At 40.4% G+C, this 17500-nt stretch overlaps 3 protein-coding genes and 1 pseudogene across 4 annotated transcripts in view; 3 read left to right on the top strand and 1 right to left on the bottom strand.

The window, feature by feature from the left end:
- Positions 1–5651, top strand: part of LOC145490184 (tachykinin-like peptides receptor 99D) — a 12749-nt pseudogene extending 7098 nt beyond the window's left edge. Inside the window, exon 3 of the transcript XR_014049673.1 lies at positions 3651–5651. The product of XR_014049673.1 is annotated as a tachykinin-like peptides receptor 99D (transcript). The remainder of the gene's footprint in view (positions 1–3650) is intronic.
- LOC145490185 (uncharacterized) lies at positions 1651–2766 on the top strand. Its single transcript, XM_081469299.1, has 2 exons — positions 1651–2358; positions 2458–2766. Exons 1-2 carry the CDS (start codon positions 1707–1709, stop codon positions 2724–2726), a joined length of 921 nt encoding a protein of 306 aa, XP_081325425.1. The 5' UTR covers positions 1651–1706; the 3' UTR covers positions 2727–2766.
- Positions 5652–6920: 1269 nt separating the features above from the next.
- On the top strand, positions 6921–13758 carry LOC145490116 (QRFP-like peptide receptor). The gene is made up of 3 exons (XM_081469220.1): positions 6921–6950; positions 10696–11282; positions 12257–13758. The coding sequence occupies exons 1-3, from the start codon at positions 6935–6937 to the stop codon at positions 12599–12601; spliced, it is 948 nt and encodes a 315-aa protein (XP_081325346.1). The 5' UTR covers positions 6921–6934; the 3' UTR covers positions 12602–13758.
- A 646-nt stretch (positions 13759–14404) lies between these two features.
- LOC145490593 (pyroglutamylated RF-amide peptide receptor-like) overlaps positions 14405–17500 on the bottom strand; it is a 3638-nt gene continuing 542 nt past the window's right edge. Inside the window, exons 2-4 of the mRNA XM_081469686.1 lie at positions 16410–16769; positions 15376–15624; positions 14405–14761 (exon numbers count right to left, since the gene is read on the bottom strand). Of these exons, the coding sequence (XP_081325812.1) occupies positions 14405–14761; positions 15376–15624; positions 16410–16769 (966 nt within the window). The remainder of the gene's footprint in view (positions 14762–15375; positions 15625–16409; positions 16770–17500) is intronic.

Genomic DNA, 17500 nt, shown 5'->3' on the forward strand with positions numbered 1-17500 from the left:
CATCAATTCAACAGAGCTTGCTGCAAAGATGGAGCAGTTTGATGCAGACCATGAGGATAGTCCACTGTTCAAGTTCACCCGAGGGTACATGGCAATGGTTTTGGAGATGATGACGTTCATCAGAGCCGTGCGGACTGGAGACTGGGATCTTCATCTACAAGCCCTAAAGTTGTTTGTGAAGTACTTCTTTGCGCATGACATGTTAAACTACGCTCGTATGATTCCTGTTTACTTGGCAGAGATGGAGATAATAAAGGAGACCGATCCTGAAATCTACCATGAGTTCCAGAATGGCAACTGGGTGGTGAACAAGAACGCGAACGTAGCATTCTGTGCCGTTGGCGCTGACAACGCGCTTGAACACGTCAACAGATCAATGAAAGTCTCAGGTGGATTGACTGGCATCACGCTGAACCTTACTGCACGCACAAAGTATTTTTTGATTGCACCTGAGTTAGCAAGACTGGCAGAACAAGCCAAGCTGATGGCAGGTACTTCTTCTAAGACACAGACTAGCCATCACAACCTCACCACTGCTGTCAGGTTACGTGAAGAAAGGAACGTCCAGCAGCTGACCACTAGTATTCAACGGTTCACCAACCCCTTCACAGTAGAAGGCCCTGATCTGTTCAACCTAGTGACGAAAGTGCGCATGCCCGAGAAAGTGAAGAAAGATCTCTGCGATCAAAGCGTCAATGGTAACAAGCTGTTCGGAACATTCGTTAAGGAACGGATACAGACAGCCGAGAAGAGCATCTGGGACGTGATGAAGAAGCGCAAGCTCCTAACGTGGAAGACTACTGGGAAAACAGTTAGGGTGGCTACAAAGGATAAGATCATCGAGCTAAAGGAAGATCGATGTCTCTTCGCGCGGATGATGGTAATCTGCAAGTCCCGTCCAGAGATAGACATCAAAGAGGCAGTGGGAGCGTACGAGTTCTCGGTAGTTCCACGATCAATGTTTGCCGCCGATAGCAATATGCTGCACTGTTCCGCAAAGAGCGCCTTGATGAGTATTCTAGAGAAGCTGCCAAGTGACAGATCAGTTGCGCAGGCTGAACCCACTGACCAGTTCGCTAATGCAGATGTGCAGATCAAGGTTTCCATTGTAGACGGTATGGCCGAAGTACAAGCACTGGAAAAACCGGATTGGATCAAGACCTGCTCGGATCTGGCCAATCATTTCACTGTGACGATCTTCGACAAGTACAAGGAGGCAGATGAAATTCGTCTTATTTTCGACAGGTTTGTCACTCCCGCTGATATTTACCTTGTAACCTTTGTGTTTATATTAGATATAATTACTTACATTAGTGGGCACGTTATTCTGCTTTTAGGTATGATGTACCATTGTCTTTAAAGACCGCAACTCGCGAATTTCGTCAGGGATGCTTGGAACCTATCAGCTACAAGATTACTGACACCACTCAGATTTCCAAGGTATACTATTAACGGTTTTTCATACAAAAGCAATGATCCTATATATAATGTACTACAAGAAGAATAGGGCCAGATACAGAGGTAAAGACACTAAAACTAGTACACCCTTTCTTATGCAGGTACCGATGAAGAGACTTTTGGCACATGCCAGCACCAAGGATGAACTGACGCAATATCTTGCCAGCAAGACTCTAGAGAAGGGACGTCAGAATGGTTTGCACGTGGTGGTTGCATGGAGCAGTAAGTGTAGGGCAACACACAAGGATATGGCGTACCTCGATAGCGACCAAGAGGAGGCAGATACCAAAATACTGCTACATGCAGTAGATGCCACCACATCAGGAGCTACGAGTATCAAGATCTTTTCACCGGACACTGACGTGTTTGTACTGGCCCTTAGACGTTACCTGGAGCTATGTGCGGACACTTCATTCGTCACTGGAAGAGGACAGCGCCACCGAACTATCCAGCTTTGTCCAATTGTCCGCGCTTTAGGAGCAGCTAGAACGGCAGCACTACCTGGCTTTCATGCCTGGAGCGGAGCTGATGTCACTGGAAACTTTGCATTTAAAGGAAAGCTGGAATGCTGGAAAGCGTTTCTTGAAGCTGATGAAGAATGTGTCACTGCACTTGCAGATCTCGGCTCTACCGTCGTTCCCACAGTGGGCATGTTCTATGCAATAGAGAAGCTAGTGTGCCAACTTTACCTGCCCAAGACTAAGATATCCAGCCTGAAAGATCTAAGGTGGCTCCTCTTTCGAAGAAAACAGGCCGAGTCAGAACGACTACCGCCTACACAAGCTGCTCTCCGAGAGGCCATTAAGCGAGCGCATTACCAAGCCATGATCTGGGCCAATGACAAAGTCCCTAATCCAGACCTTCCATCACCAGAGAACTATGGATGGAAAAAGGACAAAGGTTATTATAAATTAACAGTTGATATAGTAATAGACTCTCAAGTTCGACACTGCAGATCGAGATGACTTTAATGCATTGCCTTATTCTTTTATATTTCAGACAAATGGATGCCGGTGATGACGAAACTGCAGCCGGCACCCGACGCTGTTCTTTATCTTGTCAAGTGTGGCTGTGGGAAGGACAAATGCAGAAACAACAGGTGCAGCTGTCGAAGGGCGGGTCTCACTTGCACAGATCTATGCAGTTGCAGCAATGACGAGACAGGGGAAGCGTGTGACAATGTCGATATGATTGAGAATGATAGCTGTGATGATGAAACATCGGATGAGCAGGACGATGACAACAAGGAAGACGAGGATGATGAATGATTCTTACCTGACATCTATGTTCTGTAGACTGCAATGCATTATGGGCTTAGTTGTGTTATTTTTAAAGCAGTTATTATCGCCAAAAGCCTGACTAGGTTCTGGGTAGTAATAATTATATATACCTGTAAACCTGCTATGGTTAACATTACGCCCTCGGAGCAACCTTAATTATCGCTAACATATCGAATAGCTGATATAAGGCCTGGTCTAAACGTCGAGCCAACGTCGTGCCGAACCTAATTCCATTTGGTTTTATGATAGCGCGACGCTAGCACGGCAGTGGTTCTAAACGCCAATTTGGTTAGTTCTGTTTTCATCTAGTTGTATTTCTTCTTCGCACCGAAAGCCCTAATTTTCGGAAAGGAATTTGGTTCAGCACGACGTTGGCTCGACGCTTAGAACAGGCCTAACAAGTGCCGAGGAGCTCAGCCTCACTTTCATGTCGTCTTACGTGAACAAAACCTATTCAAATGTAGTTTAATTCACGTGAACAAAAAATATCATGTAGTTCACTTGTTGTAGTCATTTTTCTCAACAACTCGAGAAAAAGAAATATGCTTTTAATGCTTATTTGAGGACAACAAACGACCAGCCTCGCTTTCGTGCAGTGTTGATCACGTGATCAGTATTTACTACTTAAGTCTATGAATGTGTATTAGATAGACTATATTAAAGATTCCTGGTAATTTTGTGGAAATTTATTGTAGTTAATTGTATTTACACGCCATTTTATGTTCGAGCCTCGATTCCATGTTGAGCCATATGGGTCTAAAAATAGACCCCCCATAGCAGCCGCCGGTGCAGGTTACAAAATTGCCGACAACAGTTTTTGTGTTCCTTAGGGTCCCCTTAAAACATCTGGGTAGGTGGTTTGCTTTCACCGTAAAAATCCCACGGGATTACATATGCTCCCTGACTAATTAGCGAGAATGTTCATTTCAGTTTTGTAACTTTTAGGTGAGGTTTTCTGTTTTTATTGTTTGTCCTTCAGCTTTGAGTTTGAGGAATCTCAAAATACACAAAACACAAGAAATGAAAAACAGTTTTGTACACGAAAAATTAATATTTCGGTTAACGCTTAATCCTGTGTTAGCGTTAACCGGCTTTCGAACAACCCGAGAGAGAGCTTGACTGAAAAACCATCTCCTCCAGAGGTAATTATAAAACAATTTATCAGGCACCGAAAGTTTTGCTGCTCAAAATTTAATACTAGTCAATACGTTTTAAACCTCGGATGATGCGCCGATTGGATCACTGAATCTCAGTTACCAGCCATTATACCTGTGTTTTACCGTGTATGGTAAATGAGTGCGGCAGATGTCGTTTAGTTGAACTTTTTTCGCCGGTAAAGGAAAGCTTCGTCGAAAAAAACAAATGGCTGAAAACAGCACATTTGGTAAGATTTCTGTCGCGAAAATACAATAAATGAAAGGCAATACTACAAAAATCCACAAAATATCACAATTAACTCAACTAGTTAGAGTTTGATACGAAAAATTTAATCGAAAGTGCTTGTAAATTTACAAAAAGCGAACAACGTGCGAAAATTTTGCCCCCTTGTTTAGACCATCGCTTCGTTTAGATTAAACTGAAATGTTCATGCACATAATCTTTACAGTTGAAGAATTTAATAAAACAATAAGCCATTTCCAGTCACCTTGTGACTCTGTTTTTCAGGACGAGTCTTCTGCAAAACCTTTTCATGGAAATAAGTTTGATTTGCATGGAAATGAACCTGTAGGCGGCATTCATTTTCATAAGAATTATTTCGAACGAACACTCGTACGCGTTTTGAGACAGAGGCAAAGGGCAACTCGGATATGGCCTATTATTCCATTCGCCCTCGTTGGATACGAGCTGATTTTGATTCAGTATTTGTCCAACGTGGGCTCACGTAAAAATTAATGGTTAATTATTTTGATTTGAATAGTTGACTTTCTCTGGTAGCTTTACGGTATTGTGGGTTGACATGAAATTTAATGTTTAGGGAAACTAGATGCGATTATTTGTTCGTTTATCGAAAGTCGTCAACATGCCGCGTGCTAATTACTTGGCTTCACACTAGAAGTTAAGTTAGTTTCAAGTAAGCTCTTGACTCAAGTGCACTTGAAAATCGCAAGTCGCACTTTAGAAAACTTGGCTTCACACCTGATGACAAATTAGTGTATTACTAGAAGCATTTTCGCAGTAAAATCAGTCATACATATCACAAATTAGACTGTTCACAGCCTTTCTATTTACGCACGCGAAAGAAAAAGCGAGCAAAGCGAGCGCGAAGCACGCGCGGGTGGGGGGTGGGGTTTGCGAGCGAAGAGAGCAGGAAGAATAGAGAGGCTGTAGACATCTTTGATAAAAAGTGGACTTATTAGGCTCCTCCCCCTGTCATCGCCTTGTTACTAACAGCTCCATCCCTTGACCAATTAACGAAATCGGAACAATAAAATTTGAGCGTCAAATTGCTTGTTTAATTGATTACAAGTGTCTGTTTGCAAACAACATCACGTACGTGTGTTCGTGTGTCGAAAATGTCGTCTCAGGGCCTCTTCATATGAGCCCGGTCAACCGGGCTGGATCGTTTTCCGAGATCTCGCCTCGCCACTCTTTCCTTCGTAAAAATTTCGATGCGTTCATATGAGTAGCCAGGCTGACCCGGTTACCGAGATCTCGGTAACCGGGATGAAAATTTTCCCATTTGAACACTCCAGCCTGGGTAACCGGGACGCAACTTTTTAGACGAAATAGCTTCGCTTTCGCAACATAGCGGCTAAAATGACATAATTTTTGCCTTGTATGTATTTCCACTTTAGGAGTAGGCGAATTAGCTTTATTAGTAATGTTACAAGAGTCCACAAAGCTGCGACAGCCGCGAACGATACAAGTTTATGTTCCACCGTTTTGGTTGTGTTTCTTAGATTTTACCCCGGTAGACCGGGCTGAAATTTCCCATATGAACAGACAACAAAATTCGTCCCGGTAACCGAGGCAGCTCAGTTACCGGGCTCATATGAAGAAGCCCTCAGACGACTTCTTCAACTCCAAGACGAGTTTAGCAAAGCCCATGAAAATTGCAATCGTAATTTCTTGACACGTGCGCGTCACGTTCCACTTTCGTGAAAGGGCTGTCGAACAACAAGCAAATGCATCGCTTTGAAGTCTCAGATTGGCGCTTAACTTGTCGCTTTGATTTTTATTCAACCTGCTGATATTCCTTGGAGTTAATAAACCTATTAATTCTTTAGCTTTGATACCAGCGTAGCAGAAGTAATTAGCGAGGCATTGACAAGGCCTGACAATGGGCTCTAAGCGATGAGGCTTTTGTTTAGTCTTCGACCCTGGTTGATTTTGATTGGTTTTCTATTTTTACTTTTTCAGCATTTCCCTTGTTTCTTTTGCCTCTTCTTTGTGCAGGAAGTTTATCTGTGGATATTGTTCCTTGTATTTTTACGAGTCATCATAACCACATACAATTATTTAGGATATCTTTAAGTTATTAAATACCGTGAGAACTTTTATTCTTTTTTTTTTTCATAACTTCGACGGGGAAAAAAAAAAAAATTGCTTATGCACGAACAATGAGTAGAATACACTCAAATGGTTCAAACAAACAACCAGCTTGATACTTCACGACCAATTTAGAAATACTAATATTTCATGCAAACAAAAAAGATTTGTCATGTTTTTGTAAACATAATATAGATTTTAGATTCTGGACTTTTTTCTCTCAAGAGTTTCAACTTTCTATATAAAAAGCCCAAATTTATCTCTAACCAATGAAATCGTAGGGAGTTACATTTGCATAAGTGCTAGACAGCATTTCTTTCTCGGGTATTCATGAAAACTTTAATGTGCCTTACACGCGCAGTATTTGAGAGGACAAATATTTGAAATCCGCTTTCATTAGGAGGTTCGATCGGAAAATCAGATATCGATTTTGACATTCGAAAACAGATTATCGTGAGAAAACAAACATTTAGGCTGTGGAAAAGTTTGGATTGCGGCTCTTCGGCGAACAGTTCGCTGAAATTTAAAAGTAGGTGATCGCTCTTTAATTGCGATTTTTGTTTTGTTGAAGAACTACTAACACCGTTGAAAATCATTCCTCTCGAATCATTGGTCAACGTTTCTGGTTTCTCATCTGTTGATCCTCGGAATTGAAGTCCCATTTTTCGCCAGGAGAAGCTCCTAAACTGCCTCCACGTAAAAAAGCCATGGAAAACAACGAAGGTTGGTTCTCTTATAGTATTGTTGTCACTAACGTTTTGTCACTAATGTTTTACGGTTTTCTAAAGAATTACTATAATCAAGACCAATGGAAAATAATCGCAATTCATGGTGTTCTCTTGAGCTTCGCACGACAAATTTAACCTTGAAGCGTTGCACTGTACTAAACATATTGTCATTAATAGTCCTTGCCAAGTACCTGTTCAAATACCCATGTAAATTAGACGCCTTTAACTCTCCCAGTGAACTTTAGAGACCGATGCCAAGCAAAACGTATGTTATAGATTTCTTAAACTACAATATTAGATATCGCGCCTTCTCTGAAAGCCCTCAAGACTTTTAGTATTGCCCAAGCGCGAGGTACTTTCTTTCCGAAATATACTAATTTTGTAAAATTTTTATTTTTTCACAATAATTATTTCTCTCATGATATTCTTGATGTTATTTTATGCCTTACTCTCTACATTAAAAGCAGTTTTATGGGTCTCACGTATTAGCATACTGTTATCTTTGTATTCAAACTGTCATCCAATTTGATTAAAACTTTCGTTGCCGTCACCTGGTAACAGCCTCTTAATAACCCTTCGTTTGTAAGCAATACTGAAAAGCAATATGTCATGTTTCACAACACGGTTTATTAGCTTTTATTTCTTCACTTGATTTATATATCACAAGGGATTCAATGGCAAAGCAAATATGTTCATTTCATTTTTGTTACCATCGCGTACTTTTCATAATATTTTGTTTTTATGACAGTGAAGAATGATCATCGCAGTTAATTTTCCAATTTAAGCAATTGGAAAGAGGCCTGAAAAACATATATGAATTATTTCATATAAACTTCACATTTTGTTTTTATGTCCCGATTCTTAAACTTGTGGCGTTTTATCCCTTCCGCTATCCCGCTGCTAAAAAAGAGACAGGTGGGCTTAGGAAGTAAAATGCATATTTAGTTTAGTCTTTATCTTAAAATTACGAATGAATATAATTAGAAAAAAAATCACGAAATCCCCATGTTTTGTCGGAGTCTTCAATGTTGTTCCTTTGTCACTATTTCGATCTTTGCTCACACCATTGAGCCTTTAGCATGCGATTCCAGGACGGCTACTTTTGTTACCGTATTATTTTAGGCTTTCCTGTCGTCCGCCTTACCAATCAAACCTCTAATTGTCTTTAAAGATTGAATGAGTACTTTCTAGATCGGTGCTATCAACCATCTGATTAGTTGACAGACATAAAAAAATGATTTCAATAATGCGCTATAAATAGGTATTAATGTGTTTGGCAAAACAGCAATTTAGGAGTGTAATAGCTTTGCAAATCGAAAAAGAACAAAGCGAAACCTTGCGCAAGTGAGAACAGAAAATATTGATGGGAATGTCATAAAAAAGATGGTGTTGGAATAGTAAAATGGTTCTCTGTACTCGGACACCTAATGCAGCCTAAATGTGCGCGTTAATGCATACATAATGTTTGCCATTCACTCCCTTCACGACAGAGAATTTTTTTTTTTTTACTGTTCTGTGGTAGCCCGGTCGCAACTGAATACATACTTATTTATTTCCTCCATGCAGTTCGTCTTCTTCTCAAAAGACGGCTAACTCACTCGGCGACCTACAAATGTACGATGACAAAACTGCCCAAAAGTCCCCTTGGCTTCTTTGATTTAAATTTAGTTTTAATTTTCGAGTGGAAACAGCCACCAGTTTAAAAAGCTACACTGATGTCTATAGAGCAACGTCAAATAATCAGCTTTGAGATATTTAAAAGCAGTTATTCCTCAAAGGCAGCGGTGGACACGAGGTGCGTCTAGCGCCAAATTTGTCATAACCATCTCGTATCCAACGGGGGCGAATGGAATAATTTTATTAAATTTAGCTTGATTATTATTGATTTCAGTTGACCTAAACGAAGAAGATGGTATGAAAAGGCGAGACAATTCGTGCAAGGTGCCGGCGTTCTTTCAGTTCAGCGAAACGTGTGCGAGAAAACGGCGAGTGAGAGAAATCTCCCAACAAAAATCTCCTCTAAGGTCGCCTATCTACTACGAAAACTCATTGACATGCAAAAGATAAATGTTTACAATAAGGTCTGATCAAACAGCAGCATTGATGAAAATGACTCACATAATTGGCGCAATTAAGAACAGATTTACTTGTTCACTCGGCTGCTGTCTTCAAGAATACGTATGCAACTGCGCGAAAACGAAGCTACCCTCAGAATCAATCAAGTTCACCGAGGTTTAAACTGATGACAAGCAAATGTAAAGTAACATAAAGCCTAAAGCCTAAACCAAACTGCGTCGGGTTTTAGACCTGTAAATTCTGTTATTCTTCTTTTAGCCGTTTTTGTAGTGCATTGAGGGGACTTTTCAATTATCAAACTCCGTGATATATAGTCAGTTGTTGAGTTTGACATTTTGTAGCTTTTCCTATGGTTTTAGAGGTGGCATTGTCCATTGTTTCTTTACTCGATGGGAAGCTCAACAAATCTGCTCTTTTCTTTCATCATTTTATTTTTCTGACGAAAGTTTTGGTTGACGCGTTAAAAACAAGCTAAGTGATGTTTTCGTGTGAAGTCTTCCGTAGGTATACTATAGTGTGAACCAATCAGTAAAAGCCACATCTAAGGCTGAGAATTCGATTACGTTTATCGCGCATCTTCTAGATAAGTTACATATCACCGGTAAAGATCAAATATGTGAGGATATTATTTGTTAAGTTATCATGGAAATATTTAACAATTATTGGACGAGGATGACCAAAATATCGTGACCTCTGAGAGGCGAGCGGATCAGTTATTTGCCCAAGCCGAAGGCTGAGGCAAACAATTGATCTGCGAGACACTGAAAAGTCAAGATATATAAACAATAGCCCCTATTTAGCGCGAAAATATGCATGCTACGATATTTGTCCGCGGACGTTATCTGTTCCGAGAAGTGAACAGTTTTCCAAGAGCGTAGCTCGAGGAAAACCGTGAGCTCCGAGGAACAGATAATGTCCAAGGACAAATATCCAAATTCTCAAGCATCTGAGCGGGTCGGAATCCTAAATCCCCGAATTTGATTGGCTAATCATACGCACGTGACCGGTCCAGCTTTTTACGATACGGCCCGCGGGCCGGATTTTTTCTCCGCTGCCTAAATTTCGCTCCTAAACGTTAGCGGTAATCGTCAATCTTTTGCCTTTTTTACGCATCCATCGACGATTAATCAACGCAAGTTTATCTCTGTTCACTTTAAAATGGCAAGGAAAGTCACTGTAAGTAAATTTAAGTGAATGTTTTGAAGTTGTGAGAGTTTGCTTGGTTGTTTGCAGCTTGGCGTTGTAATGGCGCGTAATCCTGTGTTTCTCTCGCCGTATAAAATTTGAGTCAATTTCAGTCGAGTTTACCTTTCTGATCGTTGCTGTATTTAGGAGAATTTCTGTGGAATACACTTAACAAATTTCCTGGCTTCTGCTATTCAATTTACTGTAGAAAAGTCTGATTTCAAGTGATTTTAAAAGCAACGACTGACAGAAATTGTTTTTGTAGTAAAACTTCAAACTTCGCACGAAATTTCACACGCAAAAACGATTTTGGAGAACTTAACTGGTGAAATAAATGCAACTAACATAAAGTAGTTAGAAAAAAAATCTGTTCTTTAATACACCTGTCTTTGTCTACTATCTGAGATGCTCGCTCGTTGCGAGCTATTAAAGAAAAATAGATATTAAGTTTATAAACCTATTTTTACTGCACAATGCAGGAAGCCCGACAAATCTTACGCCAGAATACATTGGGTTCGCCACGGCGTTTTCACTCATGATATTAGCAGACCTCTTCGGCAACACACTTGTGATCATAGTGATCATAAACAACAAAAACATGAGAACAGCCATGAACTACGTGCTGGTGAACTTGGCAATCGCAGATATCCTAGTGGCCATTTTCATGGGCATCAAGTTTGTCATTGCCCCCACCTTTGTACATCCAGGAGGAAAAACAGGCTGGTATCTCTGTAAGTTTGTTACTGGAGGGACAACAGCATGGACTGCTGCAATAGCGTCGATTTATAGCCTGGTGGCAATTGCAGTAGAGGCGTACCACGCCGCTTACCACCCGTTCAAAAGACGCTCCGGCAGGGCTAAAAACCTACACCGTACTGTTTTCCTTATTTGGGCGGTAGCGTTGTTCTGGGGTCTTCCACTGTACCTTTCCGTCACTTATGTGGATACGATTAAGACATGCGCAGAACAGTGGCCATATTCTATACTTCCCATAATCTACAGTTTCGGCTGGATCGTTGTTGCTGGGATTATACCCATTGCTGTGATGAGCGTCTTGTACTTTAAGGTAAGCTAACTATAATAAACTGGGGGCGATAAAGTCTGTAACCCTTTCACATCCGAAAGTGAAAAAAGGACTTTCATTGTCAAATCACTGGAAAGCAAGCATCGTATATCTATACAGCTTTTACTTGGGTTCAGTACTTCACAAACAAACAAATAAACAATATAGGCAAACAAACAAATAAACAGTGAAGTACGAAGCACGTCCCCGATTTTGCTTACCAGTAAGAGTTTATCTGTTCGCAGACGTACAATGACCTGGTTTAACTTAAAGGACCCTAGTCAGCCTCCGCTATTTTCGATGCCATCGAAATCATTGACATATTACTTTACTGTAAGTTGTGTTCCTGAAAGTATGTCTGATTATCTTAATTAGTTTCTCAGTGATTTCCTTCGTTTTGAATAAAATATAATAGCCAAGCTTTCGCATGTAAACAGAAACAAAAGTGTGGCTGACTAGGACCGTTTAAGACTGATTTACTAGACTTTTAGTGACTTGCAATTACATAGAGAACTTTCAGCTTGTTTCTAACGCAACTGCGACTGAACCGAGTAATTACCAATTGACTTATAAGCTCTCCTTTGCACTATTAGTTAGATTTAAAGATAAGAACTAGATGATAATCAAATAGAGTCTATTGTTTTGATGCACCAACAAATACTTGTATTCAGTCCATGTTAGGGACTTTGAAACATGGCTCCTAGTACGTGAGACTATCCTGTCACACATTTTGCTACGGCTGTTCACTGATGCTAATGAGGTCGCTGGTAACGTAAATAGGAATAAAACATGCCCTCTTAAATGTCCCGCGATCTTCCCTTCTTTGTAGCCCGACTGGCTAGTCGGGGCTTTTCTGTAGAAAACAGTGAAAGTATTCTTCTCTATTACATAATAACCTGGTCAGATTTCTAAGCCGGGATCTCGGTTATCGCAGCTGTTTTTTTAAGGAGTGGCCTTAAACTCTAATTTCTTTTCAGATAGTACGCCGTCTCTGGTTTAGCAAGATGGCCCTTAAAAACCACTCTCAAATGGCTTTTATTCGATCCAAAAAGCGGATAACTACAATGGTGTTGGTTGTCAGTGTCATATATGTGATATGCTGGGTTCCTACATTGATGATCTACTTCTTAGCCAACGTGCTACCGTCAGAGTCGATGTATTCAATACTACACAAGATCACTATAGTCCTGGCAACGTTCAACTCTTCTATTAACCCCATAGTCTACAGCCTTCGAAGCCAGCCGTTCAGACAGAACCTTTACAAACTGGTTAGGTGTCACAACAAGAAGTCCAGCTCGGCTCAAGTCTTGCCTCTGCATTAAACTCCTTGACTGAACTGCTTGATACAAAACAGAAACATCATCCATTGTCGGCAACTTTACCTTTCTTGTTCATAGCGTATTATGCAGAGGAAACGACCAATCAGAGTGAGACACATTTCTCTGGTAGTCCATAACTCTCTCGACCCTGGATACCGGTGAACTCTTAATACTGGGAATTTGGGGAGAAGGAGGGGTGGTTGAGTGAAAAGGGAAGCCTGAGATTGACTAGCCTCCCATCCAGGTTAGTTGGACTTCTCCTAGTAGTTCTTATCCAGGAGGTACGGGTAACTTTGACAATGTTGTGGCTGTGGTAATTTATATTTACATGCCTAAACCCGCAGACTACCACTTTGGTTTATTTTACGCCTGATGATTACATCTTTGCCATCGTAACAGGCAGCAAGCACCATGTTCTTGTTTGCGTTTTCTGCTGCGATATTTTAACTGGCCGGCGCCTTGTAATTATGATGCTTGTGTATGTTTCTGTCTTTGATTGTAAAGTTGATAAATAAAACACTTTGTTTGGCCTAGATCTCCTCTTGGGTGCCTAAATAACATAGCTATCAATCGAATCTGCTGGAAATTGGTAAATTAGAGCGTCATACAACGATGCAAGATTACAGATCTCGAAACAACTAAGATCTCTCCACGTCTCAGTCAGTCATTACATATTAAAAACCATTTTTTATAACCTGGCCTTTGCCCAATTAAATTTGTCTTTGAGTGAAACTCGTGCAGGGAAATATCATGACTTTCGTAACGTCTTCATTTCGAGAAGCTTCATTTTCAAAATGTTTTCCGGCCATATTAAAAGCCAAGGCCGACGTTTGAAGAGCCCTTTCGAAAAACTCTGTTTTTGTGATGGATTAGTGTGGACAGAAGGCCTAGCCGGAGAAATAAAGCTCCGTTTTCAAATTCCTCCGGCGTAGCGAGGACAGGGCCGGCCTCAGTCTGTCCATTCAGCCCGATACATTTGATCAGTCAATCAATCCACTACTCAATCAATCAATCAATCAATCAATCAATCAATCAATCAATCAATTAATCAATCAGTTAATCAAGCAAGCAAGCAATCAATTAATCAGTCAGTCAGTCAATTAAGCAATCAATCAACCAAACAGTCAATCAATCAATCAATCAATCAAGCGAGCAAGCGAAAAAAACAAGCAAGCAACTTTATTTAGTGTCTAAACTACAAAATTGTTACGAGTGATCGACCTACTAATCAAAGACATATAGATATCGATAACTTAATTACTGCACGTTGGCAAATTGTTGTTATTCCGTTTGGTCTTTGCCGGCGATTTAACCTAGAACAACCTGGCAAAAGTCTATTCAATTTGTGTTAATATAGTTTTTGAGTTCTGCGCGCAAGCATTGTATTTAAATAATTGTTATTTCACAAAAGAAATCGGGTTGTTGACCTAATTGGTCAGTTTCGCTCGCAATTGAAATGATTGAAAAAAAAAAAACGAATAAATGATGACAACAATAATAATAATAATAATAATAATAATAATGCTAATGATAACGATAATGATAATAAACTCAAATTTAACTATCTCCTTAAGTCTAATGAGTTTTTTGAAATTTCTGGCTAAGGTCAAAACTGAACAATTTCTCTAATTAGAGACGTTCATCAGACTAGACACATTTTCAGTTTCTTTGTTCCCATTCAAAGAATCAATATATCATCTATATGCTCAGAGCTCAGAAGACTGAAGCTGTTACTGTAAGAAATCACGTCATTACGAAAGGTAAGAATCTGATTTAGTATCCCTAACAGGGACGGGAGCAAACACATTACCCCATTGAAAATGATTCTACTGTGTGATTCTTACGGATGTAATTGCTGGCAGACTCGATCCCTTGCTTGTCGCCTGAATTGCGAATCCCCTTTGTAGAACGGTAGGAACTACATATCATTCTCTTTATCTTATTTCTAAACCGTTGGTTTAACAGAGCATATACAAATGGGTTAACAGCAGAATTGAACAGAACCATTATGGCTGCAATTGCATAAGTGACATCGCTTGGGCTGTTAGCTGTGCTGTAATAGCTCAGCAGGAAGATAACTGTGTCCGTCAGCCAGCAGATTGAGAAGATGACACTAACGGTTACTACCATCAATGTAACGCGTTTTCTTACTTTGACCACTCCCTGCAATTAAAAAGAAAACAACTGTAGCATTGAAATAAAGGTAGCTCAACGAAATCTATTTAGAGATAAAAACAACACAGTAAAGTGCTTGCCACAACGCGTTCAAAAAACGAAAACTCCCTTTGAGTAGAGACAGAGGCTTCGAATTAGAAAACATATACGACAGGAGAACTGCAGATCCCAAGGGGGGGCTTCCATGTGGTCGGGATGCTCTTCGTCTCGCTTAGGAGTGTAAATCAAGGACTCTGGTCTCACTTAGGGTGTTAATGACGAAACGACCCTATTTTTAGCTGTGAAAGTACCTTTTAGGGTGCACTAAAGGAAATCATTATTACAAAACCGCTCTTATTTTCCGTTTTTGGGCTCGATTTCCGCCGATTTCGAGTCCCGGTCGATTAGCGCGGGCTCCTGTCCTGAATAGCGGCTGGCACTGAACTGAGCCTATTCCGTTTTAAGTGCTAGCTTTTAGGGGTCAAATGTTTTAACCACTCCAAGATTGTCCTCCTTTAGGGGTTTAATTCAAATTTTCCGACGAGCATGCACGATCTTTTCATATACGACTCTCCCCGGGGCTGCAGGTTCTTCTGGGCTCATAGTATACATCTAGTAGGTACCATTTGTTGAGGAGAACGTTCGTCGTTACGTTTGAGCCACAAACTGTACACGACTTTGGAGTACAATGCAACCATCAACGGTATGGGGAGAAGTCCAAAGACTAAAAAGCACAACATACTGTAGGCTTTTCCCATCCACTCCTCGGGCCATGCCAGAATACAAGAAGCGATGGCTTTGTCAAAATCCAAAACCAGAAACTCTGGGATATTGATGATCATTGCAAAGATCCAAGACGCTGGAATGATAACCTACAAAAGGGGTTAAACAAACAATGATGTCGCACCGAACTGATGAAACCTCACTAGACGTGGAATAATACGAAGACTTTCAGGTCATAGATATCTTACATGTATTAGGCCACCTTTTAGTGAATGTGCGAGGTACCTTTGTTTAAGCACATAAATCCCAATTGTGGCCAGCCCGTATGACAAATAAATGTCTACAGCCAGTCAACATACAACAAAGTGCCTGATTAGAAATTTACCACCCAGTACATTCGGTCCTGAAATCACGCTGCATGCTTCATGCGTTTGATATGGCCAAGAGAACTATTACATCTCCTACAAAACCTACGTATGTGATCCGTTTCCTACTGAGATCGTGTTCGTTTTGTTCGTTATCTCAGTGAGGCTACGCGAGACTTTTGATCGTGTCCTTGAAGCTTATTTGTAAACAATTTTACATAGAAACTGCTCTTTTAAAAGGATGCCCAGAAAAGTATAACCTACAGACTTTTCTAGCGTAAGATGCAGTACGTAATACAAACTTTAGGCAAAGAGCTCGAGGTTTCTCACGATGCAATGCCCTAATAAGGCTTAGCATTTGATTGTCAGAAAACCATACTTTAACCAGTTTTGTTTTTTTTACACAGTTTTAAATGTACAAAAAATTTTTTAAATCATCTAAATGAAATGTCGTGAATACTACAGACAAACAAACCATAACTGATCAACGATATTTACACCGAAAATATAAGGATAAGGAAACCAGACTTAGTATCACAGTTCGTAACTATGTCGAGGCTGAGACACACCTTTAGTTTGTTGTGGGTAAGTTTTCCTTTGTTGCCATGGGGATAGTTCACTGCATAGTACCGTTCAACTGAGATGGCAACAAGAGTAAAAACCGAGGAAGCTCCTCCGGTCCATGCGAAGGCTCCGCCTGTCAGAAATTTGCACAGCAGGGTACCAGTGAAACCGTCTGGGTGGGTAAACGTGTGAACGAAAATATGCATGGGTGCAAAGAACGTTGCTACTACCATATCAGCCACGGCTAAGTTTACCAGAAGGTAGTTTATTGGAGTCCTGTAGAATATACGTGAATCGAGTGTACATTTCGTGATAACTTTGCTCAAAGATTGCAAACGGATGAGAGTAGAGCCAATAGCAAATGCCTGTTAAGGTGGCTTACTACAATTTTTCGGAGACTAGTAGCGCGCGCTATGATTGCTTGCCAGATGTCAGTATTAATCGCGCGTGCACAAATGACCCTAAGAAGAAACGAAAACCACTTCAGCACTTGAAAGGCGTTAAATCACTTCGGTATACGTGGCAATAGTTTCAAACTCAGTTCAAACATGTGTTTAAGCCTAGGGCCAAAACAATATGACAAAAAAAGTCGATAAACAACCAGTAAAAGAGCTCTAAATTACTCTTGCTTTCTCGCACGCGATACATGGCGTCACATGAACGAGCGCTTAAGTAAAGGGCATGCGCATTTCAATTCTCGTCCAAGGGACTCTCCGCCCAAGGTTGTAAAAGCCAGTCTTTGATCAAGGATTGCTCGAAAACCTACCGTACAGCCCATGATGAAATTTTCACAGTTGATTTGTAGGGGTGAATCACGTTTAGAGCCAAAATTTTTAAAAAATCTGTCTTACAGATTTTCATTTTACTTGCATGAATGTTAAATCAGAGCCAATTTCTTATCCTTGAAATTTTGAGGTGGGGTCATACGGGTAGATTTTGAGAAAACGGTGATTTAACCTACTAGTGCCCAGTCTCTCCTGAGGTACTCGTTCGTTCATTTTGGCCATTTGTTGACGATTAATTGTTCAAGTTTCACATAGAATGGTAAACACTTAAGTAAACAGTAAATAGAGAAAGGAAAAACATCTTGGAACAT

The sequence above is a fragment of the Orbicella franksi genome, chromosome 6 (assembly GCF_964199315.1).
Source record: "Orbicella franksi chromosome 6, jaOrbFran1.1, whole genome shotgun sequence".
Taxonomy (NCBI): domain Eukaryota; kingdom Metazoa; phylum Cnidaria; class Anthozoa; order Scleractinia; family Merulinidae; genus Orbicella; species Orbicella franksi.